Below are 9,390 nucleotides of genomic sequence, written 5' to 3' on the forward strand. Positions count from 1 at the left end.
ATAATATATATATATATACTCACATATGCATATACACCTAAATAGGCATAGACACAGGGATAGACATAGACATATACTTATATATACACATGCATAGTTATGCAAATGTACATCTCCTGCATATCTGTATTATGCATGCAATGTGTACATGTCCAAGTGCCGGCAAGACACTCAGACAAGGCAGGTGCAGCAGCAAGAACAGAAAAAGATAGGGTCACGTAAAAAGGCTTGGAAAGAGGAAAAGAAAGGAAAGTGGAGCGAGGCAAAGACGAATATGAAGTCAGGAAGCAGAAAAAGTTGTGACCGGCTGGGGAAAAGAAACGGTGCTTGGCTATTTGTCATTTCTCTGATTGTTGCTTCTGCAGCTATCATGTTCTTCCTATCTCGTAATTTCTCCCTCCTTTCCCTTGCTTTATTTATCATTGTTATTTACCCCTCATTGCTTCCAGGTAGCATAGACGGAAACAATTACACGGGCCACCCAGAGTGTTGGCCCAAGAGGAACAGCAAGGAGCTGGGTACCCACGCGCGCGGCACAGTGGCGCAAAAGAAGCACCACGGGAATTAGCAAAAAGAAACACCAAAAGAGGCAGTAAAGGAAGAAGAACAAAGGCAACACGCGAAGCACACAACTGCCCCTTACGAGTAGAGAACTGCGCTGCCTTGTCTTTCTGGCACAACTTTGTGTTGAAGACGAACATGAAGCGCCCGGTGTTGAACACGGCAGCGGCATCTTCTGCCTGTACCCACACCTCAACCCTCCAGGGAAGCACACGCCTGTGGCACCCAGCATCAAGCGGATACTTAAGAGGTGAGGTTCTGCACAGGGCGACCTATGGTGTAGCGCTGAGGGGGTTCAAGGTTTAGGGTCGTGCGGCCCTCTCCAGCTCCCCCCCTACCGTCTGAGGAGACCCTTTACTTCGTTCTGCTGTTCGCTGCCTCTCCATCAACAGCCAAGAGTCTGCCGCCTCCGCCTCTACTGCTTCCTGCACTCGCTCTGCTTCCTCCGCTGCTCCTGCTGCCGCCGCTGCAACTGCTGTTGCTGCTTCGGGCGCAGGGAAATCTTTGACCTCTGCTGCCGCTGAGGCTTCACAGGAAGCAGCGACTGCCCCCGAGTTAGAAGACACACTTTTGCAGCCAACGCGGGCGCCCGCCGCATACAGCTGTCGCCGGCTCACCTCGAGAGTTTGGTACTTAGCAGGGGCGGCTTCCTGCAGCAGCGGAAGCAGTGACAGCAACATGTGCATTGACAGCGGCAGCTGAAGCAATGAACGCAGCAAAACAGTAGCAGCAATAAGCTCTAGCTACCTCGTTTGTCCAGCCTGCTCCATCCTTCTGCCTTTCCCTGCGCTCGAATCGTGGGAACCTAAGCTCTAGCCGCTCAGAACAAAACCCTAAAAGCCAAGCCTTAAAGTTAAAACCTAAAGCCTAAATATCGAATTACCTCGAGCTCCTCGAGGCGCAAAGACTCCAGCACCGGCGCCTCCTCCTCCAAAACGCCGCAGCCAACTGTACAGACACAACACCGTAGCAGCAGCCGCAGCACAGCCAACAGCATTAGCAGCAGCAGAATCAACAGCAACACCAGCAGTGCGCACACACTAAGAGGGGGTCCAAGAAGAAGGAAGCAGCGAGAGAGAGGCCAACTGCCTGGGTGACTGAAGTGAACCGTTATAGTTTAGGGTTTAGTGTTTACTAGTTGCAGCGTCTTTGAGATTTGCTTGTAGGACTGCACCAGCAGGCTCTGGCCGTACACTCCGTCGCTTCCTTTGATGCTCCTCCTGCTGTAGCAGCAAATGCAACTTTTGTTCGTGCCCTGCCTCATCATTGATGGCTGCTGCTGCAGCAGCAGGCTGCAGCAGCTGCTGCAGCAGCAGACGTTGGGAGTGTTTGTTAAAACGTCCAACGAGGCTGCTGCTGCTGCTGGCTGCAGCCGCGGCTTCTGCTTCGGCCTCCGGACCAGCTGACGCCGCCGCCGCAGCAGCAACAACAGCAGCAGGTGGGGGTTTCTCCGCCAAGTCTCCTGCAAGTGAAGATAGTCCATCGGGCAAGCCGAAGCCGCGCACCCGCAGGTCGGCGTCCGACAAGAGGGTGCGCTCGATGCCGGGCAGACAGAGCGCCTCTCGCGAGCTCACCGGCTGCAGCAATAGCAGCAACAACAACACGCACTGCTGCAAGCAGAGAGCTACACACATAAGAAACCCGAACCTTCCGGCGTGCAACAAATGCAAAGGGCATGACAGCAGCAGCAACAGCAATACGCGCAGCGGGATGCGCCAGAGAAGTAGCATCAATTGAGTGTACAGACTCGACAAAGGCAGAGTAGCAACCGCCGCTACACATCGCTGCTGCTGCTACCGAGGGGAGCCTTCTGCTGCGGCCTCTGCAGTCCCTTCACCAGCACTGGAGCCCCGAAGGAAGCAGCAACAACGCGTTAGCTACTCCTAGGTATATATTGGCAATAATAGCCACCAGTGCCAACCGGGCAGCAGCAGAAGCAGCAACAGCCGCCGCAGCAGCAGAAGCACCTTCTCTTTCACGAAGGAGGCGATGAAGCAAGAGGGCTCTGCGGTGCCTGCGTCTCGTTTTCTTTCGGATAGTCCAATACCACACTGGAAATAACGAGACCGAAACAGTCGCCCCCAAAACCGGTCTGCACTCATGCGGCCTAAACGGCAACAGAAACAACAACAGCAGCAGCAAAACGCACCGGGTGACGCTCACCAACCCCCAAGCTACTGAAGGAGCTGCTGCTCCTGTTGCTGGTGCTGTTGCTGCTCCTGCTGGTGCAGATGCAGACTGTGGGGCCGTGGAAGCAGCAACGGCGCCCGCAAGGTTGCTGTGCCATGCTTCAACAGCAGCAACAGCACCAATGGCAGCTTGCAAGGGCCCCAGGCCCGCCGCAATAGCCGTACGTGCAGCTACAGCAACGATACCAACCGCAACAACGCATTAGCGTGCCTGTGTCGACGAGCGAAGTGTACGCGCGTTGGACGGCAGAGTTCTCATTTAAGATCTGCTGCAGCATCTGCTCGCTGCAGTCAACCACTAACTCCGCCTCCCCTCCCCCCCCGGCGCCTCCCTGCTGCCCCTGCAACTCGTGGAACTGTGGCGGCCTCAAAAGAAAACAAGCGCTGACACCTTCCGCTGCAGGGGCACAAGCACCAGAAGCAATAACAGCAGCAGCAGTAGCACCGGCAAAAGCGGCAACGTAAACAGCAGCAACAGTAGCAGCAACAGCAGAAAATGCAAAATGACACCAAGCATAGGCGCATCCCTCCAGAGCAGTACTTCGGCGCTCTCACAATCCCCCTCATTTCCCCCCTACCAAAAGGGACCTGCGCACGAATCTGTTGAGGGTTTATATTTTAGATTTTGGGGTAAAGAGCTTACGAGCTAGTTGCGGCTTTAGCGCCTGCAGCTGTTGCTGATGCAGCTTCCAGAACTCGGCAGGAGATAGGCCTTTGTTGTTGTTGCTGCTGCTGCCGTTGCTGCTGCCTGGTACGCCTTCTGGGGCACCCACGAGGGTTTGGTATAGAGCCAGCAGCTCGGGGTCTTGCTGCAGCAGCCGCTGCTGAAACTGCTGCAGCTGCTCAGCTTCTTGGTATCGTTGCTGCTGCAGCAGCTTCTCCAGGCTGGGCACCTCGGGAGCAGCAGCTGCTCCTGCAGCTGCAACTGAGCTGCGCAGAAGAAGCAAACAGCAGCAACGGCAGCAGCAACCGCAACAGCGATTACACCAGAAACTCGCGTTCAAGCGCCCCTGCTCCTGAAACATTGGTGTCGAGGCAGCCTCAGAAGAGCCCTCACCTTAAGCCGCTTTCGCATGCTCCTGTTGCACCAGCTGCTGCTGCTCCTGCTGCTGTTGTTGCTGCTGCTGCCTTCTGGCCAGCAGCGCGCTGTGGGGCTCCTGCAGGATTTTGCTGCGGTTGCTTGTGCTGCTGATGCTGCTGTTTGGCAGGAGCTCCTGCCGCTGGTGTGACATCTGTCCCGCTTGCTGTTGAGCCCCCCTTCGCTTGTTGCTCCCTCTGGTCCTGCTGCTGCTCTTGTTGCTGCTGCTTCAGCTGCTTCTTTAGCAGGTCTTGCTGCTGTTGCAGAGCAGGCGCAACGCGCAGGGGAGTGCCGGAAGGCAGCTGAAGCAGCTGCAGCAGCAGCGGCACATCCAGCGGGCACACCTGCAATACCAACAGCGGCAAGCAGAAGAGAAACAGCATTGGGCAGGGAGACAACACCAATCTCATAGCACTACTCCTCACAACTTGATGAAACACGCAGCTAAGAAAAGAAGCACTAGCAGCAGAATCAGAAGCTGCTGCTTCAACCGAACTGCTGCCTTACGAGGCTGCTGCTGCCCTGGAGTGTACGTGCAGCAGAGGCGAGTGTCTGAAGGGAACGGCAGCACAAATCCATTTTGTCTCTCAGGCCCATGAAGTCAACAACTACAGATTGCGTAGACAAACCACCATCTGCTGCTGCTGCTGTTGCAGCTGCTGCAGGAGCTACGTAGGTCATGCGCGCCTGCAAAGCAACAGATCGAGATAACATATGGTGTGGCGACTGCGGCTGCTCGTGCAACCACCCATGCTATTAAGCCACACACCGAAGCAGCATCAGCAGCAGCAGCAGAAGAAGCAGAGGCGGCAGCAGAAGAAGCATCCGCTGCATAGGAAGATCAAGACGCAGAAGCACCAAGGGGTCACACCTTTGCAGCCTTTTTTGAGCGTTCGGTTGAAGTCCACGAGGCGAGGGCGAATTGCAGCAGTACTTCCCAGCAATTGCTGGTATTACCAACTTCGTTGCTGCTGATGCCACTGTTGTTGCTGTTGCCGTTGCTGCTTTTGCTCCTGCTGTTCGAAGCGAAGAGCAGGCGCTTGGCAGTCAACACAATAACGCCCTCTCTCCCAAGAACAGTCACCGGTTCAAACCGAGAGCAGCAAATCTCCTGCTGCTGCTGTTCCGCCTGCTTCTGCTGCTCCTCCTGCTGCAGCAGCTGCTGCGTAGGGTCATGAGGCAGTGACATTGCAAATCAGTGCAGGGTGCATTCACCAGTGCTGCTTCCGTTCACGGTCTCCTCCTGCGGCTGCGGAGGCTGCGGAGGCCGTTAGAATGGCTGCTGCTGCAAGCAGATGCGGCGGCGTTACTGAAGTAACCTGTGCTGTTGTTTCTGCATTTTACTATGCTGTTGCAGCTGCTACTGCTGCAGCCGCCGCCGACGCCGCCAATTTGGCTGTGTCCTGCACATGTAGAAGCAGCCCCCAGTTGCAAAGTGATATTTCCATAAGAATTAGTGTGGAAGAGCAGCAGCAAGAAGAGCAAGGCGAACGGCCTTGGGCAGCAGCGTGCCTAGTCCTTTTCTCGCCTTCCACCGGGGTGATGCGACTGCTGCTGCTGTTCCTGCGGCTGGGCGCCTTTAACTTTACAGGCTCTTCCCATTGCCACTGCTGCTTAAAAGTGCCTGTTTCCGGTTCTGGCAGCAAATAAGCCTGCGGTTTTTCGTCCCCTCAGCTGCAATCTAATGGGGGCCCTGGGGCCCCACGGGCCCCCCGATTGCGGTGCTGCGGAGGGTTGCATGCAGTGGGTGAAGGATCTTGGTATCAAATGGGCTTAAATAAGAAGTTTGACGTTTTACAAAGAACCTTCGACTTGCGCCACTCACAGCAGGACTTACTTGGGAAATCCTGCTGTGTTGCTGCTGCTGTAGGAGCGCCCACTGCTGCGGCGGCGGCTCTTGCAGGCCCTTTCCTTATACACAAACCTGCAAAGGTTCTCAGGACGCTTGCTGGATGCTGGTCCGCTCCGCAGCAGCAGCAGCAGCAGCAGCCGAATGCACCAGCAGCAGCTGCAGCAACGGAAAACGCAAACACCTGCAGCATAATCCCAGGTCACCAGCAATAACAGCACCCATGATCAACAGCAACAACGGCATCCGAGATCAGCGGCAGCAGATGCAGGAGTAGCAAAAAGGATCAACAGCATTCATATGCCCTTTGCAGGAAATGCGCTTCGAAATGCTGCGACAGCGCTGGCTACTCTGTCTTGCAGCCGGTGGTGGTGCATTCCACCACCAGCAACAGCAGCGCACGTAGTAGCAGCGAAAGCAGCAGCGGGAGCAGCAGCAGTGCGTTCTTCCAGAGGGGACCCCAGATATGCCTTCCGGGTTGCTTGCGCTGGTACTGCTTCTACAATTGTTTACGGTGGTGGCAATTGTGGCTTTGCAGCCTCGCGTTGTTTCTACAGCGGCGGCATGTTGTATTCCTCTGGCTCAACAAAAGCTCCGAAGACTCCATCAATAGCAGCAGCATCACCTGGATTAGCAGGAGGTTCAGCAGCGGGGGCAACAGCAGCAACAGCAGCAGCAGGAGAGGTATGTTTTGCTGTGCCTCCTCGCTGCATCAGCGTCGTGCGGGGGCCTGAAGCGCTATACTCTGCCGTCTTGGAGCTTATCTCTTCAGCGCAGCGGCGGCTGTTGTTCTCAGCTCTGTATGTGGGGACAGGACCTAAAGAAAGGCATTTGTTACAGCTTGTGCAGCAGCAGCAGCGACAACAACACCAGCTGCAGGTGCGTCTGCTGCTGGATCTGCTTCGCACGACGCGGCCAGAAGGCGCATCAGGGGAGAGTTCTGCAAGGCTGCTGCAGCCGCTGTTAGCTTCTGAGCAGCATCACAAGCAGCAGTGGAAGCAGCCTCGAGGCAGCAGCTGCCGCGTCTCTCTCTTCTGCAACCCGCTAACCTGCAGCAACCCCTCCACCCACAGCAGCAGCAGGAGCGGTAGATTGTGGGGTTTTTTGCAGGGGTTGGTGCTGCGTGTGTTGGGTCACCGGGCGCAAGAGGCGTTGGGAACGCAGCATATGAAGTGTATTGTCAGCGACGACCTGCTGCTGCTAACAGGCGCCAACTGCAGCGGAAACTACTTTAGCAACAGAACAGACCGATGCTTATTGGTGCGCTGCAGACACCTTGCAGACGCGGCGGACCGCATTCTTGCTGCTGTAGAGGCGCACTCCTTCAGGCTGTGTACCAACCCACCGCCGCAGCAGCAACAGCAAAACCAGCAGCAGCAGGAACACAGGTCTACAATTACTTTGGGGGGCGCCCTTTGCTATTGGCCAGAGACAAATCCTTCCGAGCCGCCATCAGTAAACCCGCAGCAGTTCTGCAGGAGTCTGTCTCAAGCACTTGCTGACGCAATCAAAAGCAGTACCAGCAACAGCAGAAACTGCAGCAACAGTAGCAGCAACAACGGCGAATGCGGCAACAACGGCAAATGCAGCAACAGGACCCTCGGAATCAACAGCAAAGCCGGCAACAGCAAGAATAACAGCCACATAACCAGCAGCGTCAGCAACCAAACAACCACCAGTAGCAGCTCTGAGTTGTGCCTGGTGACTCTGTCTGTGCAGGCCGGGTTTGCTTGCCCCCCAATGAGAGGCCAAGACGTGCTTTTGGAACGGCTTTGTGCAATTGCTGCTGACTCTGTAGCTGCTGCTGCTGCAGGAGAGGGTACAGCGGCCGGAACTTCACCAGCAGCACCAGGCGACATCGTAGCAGCCCCTGGGGGCCTGCACGTCGTTGTTGCCTCTCCATATCTCAACTTTCCTGACGCATTCCTGCAGCAGCTGCAGAATCTACTGCAGCAGATGCGCGGAGCATGTGCATCTTCTGCTCCCCTACCTCCTAGCAGCAGCGGCAGCACATGCAGCAGCAGCAGGGTCCGGAGGAGGGATTCTCGTTTGCTGGTCATAACTGCCTCGCCAGAGGCGAACAGCTTTTTTAAATCGAAGGGCCCTTCCTTTTATATTCCTGCTGCCTACAGCGTTGCTGCGCATGAAGCTTCTCTGGCCCTACAAGCCTCCGCTGCAGCGTGGAAAGCAGCACCTGCAGCAGCCCAGACTGCTCCTCCTGCTACAGCTACGGCCGGAGTTAAGAGGGCCGTTCGTTGCATTGGACAGCAACGCCAGCAACAGCAGCACGCAGACGATAATTTGCTGCTGCTTGAGTTTGCGCGCCCCGGCTGGACTTACCATGCAAAGGGCATTTGGCTGTTTGGAAGCACAAGCAGCAGCAACACCAGCAACACCAACAGCAGCAGCGAGAGTGATGGTGGCGCATGCGTAACTACTCCCATTTTGCACAGCACTCGTGAGTTGCTGCACAACAGCCTCACAAGAAACCCTGCCAGCAATAGCAGCTGCAGCAGCAACTGCGTCTGCAGCAGGAAGATTTGGGCTGCAATGAGTTTATTAGGCAGCTCAAACTTAAGTGTGCGTTCGAGTGTACGCGACTTGGAGCTGCTGTGTCTGTTGCGGACTCGCGACGAGCAACTGGTGAAGCAGTTGCAGCAGGAAGTGTACGACGTGCTGCTGCCCTTCTGTGTGCCTGCAGCAGCACACGTCTTCTCCAGTAGATTTCCTCTCTGGCTTCAGTTTGCTTTCAACAGCTTAGGGCTCCGCTCCCTCCTCTAAGTATCATTTGATACCACACAAGATATTGGTGCTGTTGGTTTACCCACCGCTGCTACTGCTGCTGGTTTACCTAATGCTGCCGCTGCTGCTTCTGCTGCCCACGCGGCTGCATCTGCTATGCTGCTGCTGCCACCGGTCGCGCGTGTTGTTGTTGCCGTGCTAGTGTTTCGCATGTTGGTGCTGTTGCAGTATCTGCTGATGTTGTTGCTGTTCCGCCTACTGCTTCTGCTGAGTAGAAGATTGTGCGTAGTCGCGGAAGGCAACTAAAAGCAGAAAAATGCAGGAGGCAACTTCAGAGCTGTATACAGAGAGACCAACAGAGACACAGATAACGAAAGACTAACAGCACGACAGGCAGATATGGAGAGACAGAGATATAGAGGCTGCCAGTCTGAGAAGGGGAGACAGGTTGAAGCCACAGGACACCCTACACCTTTCTGGTGACGCCCTTCACTTGCCGCGGGCTCTGCGTGTCTGCGGCTGACGGGATACACGGGGCTGGTGCTGATGTTGTTGTTGTTGCTGCTGCTGTTCGTGTTTGGGTGTTTTTATTGGAGCCTTGCGGTGGACAGTCTGCAAAGTTGGGGCGGGGTATATCTTCACTTGCTTTGCAGGTGCACCAGCTGCTGAAGGGCTGCAACTCCTACTGCCCGTTGGGGGTATGCTGCTGCTGCTGTTGCTGCAGCTGGTCTCCGAAGGAGAGGCATTATCCAGCCGTTTGTTGCGCCTCTGCAATGCCTTCAGCCTCTCAGGCTGCAGCTCACAGCAGCAGCAGCAACGAGGTACCGTGATAGACGGGCAGGAGTTGTGGGGGCAACGGGAATTAGCCGAGATAGAGGAGAGCATTTGGCAACAGAGACGAAGAAAAACGATGAAAACAACCGACAGAGAACAACAAAGAACCGATATATATATATATATATATATATATA

The 9,390-nt window shown here is 55.5% G+C and overlaps 2 protein-coding genes across 2 annotated transcripts; one reads left to right on the forward strand and one right to left on the reverse strand.

The window, feature by feature from the left end:
• Positions 1–643: 643 nt before the first annotated feature.
• On the reverse strand, positions 644–5,017 carry EMWEY_00051600 (hypothetical protein, conserved; the record flags this gene model as incomplete). Its single annotated transcript, XM_013479726.1, has 10 exons — positions 644–740; positions 900–1,259; positions 1,445–1,509; positions 1,697–2,138; positions 2,711–2,780; positions 2,937–3,147; positions 3,394–3,680; positions 3,808–4,172; positions 4,336–4,515; positions 4,700–5,017. Coding segments are annotated over 10 exons (2,395 nt in total), but the record flags the coding sequence as incomplete, so codon positions are not given.
• A 960-nt stretch (positions 5,018–5,977) lies between these two features.
• On the forward strand, positions 5,978–8,458 carry EMWEY_00051610 (phosphatidylglycerophosphate synthase, putative; the record flags this gene model as incomplete). The annotated part of the gene is made up of 1 exon (XM_013479727.1): positions 5,978–8,458. The coding sequence occupies one exon, from the start codon at positions 5,978–5,980 to the stop codon at positions 8,456–8,458; it is 2,481 nt and encodes an 826-aa protein (XP_013335181.1).
• Positions 8,459–9,390: the final 932 nt, after the last annotated feature.

The sequence above is a fragment of the Eimeria maxima genome, genomic scaffold, assembly GCF_000499605.1.
Source record: "Eimeria maxima Weybridge genomic scaffold, Emw_scaff1336, whole genome shotgun sequence".
NCBI lineage: Eukaryota > Apicomplexa > Conoidasida > Eucoccidiorida > Eimeriidae > Eimeria > Eimeria maxima.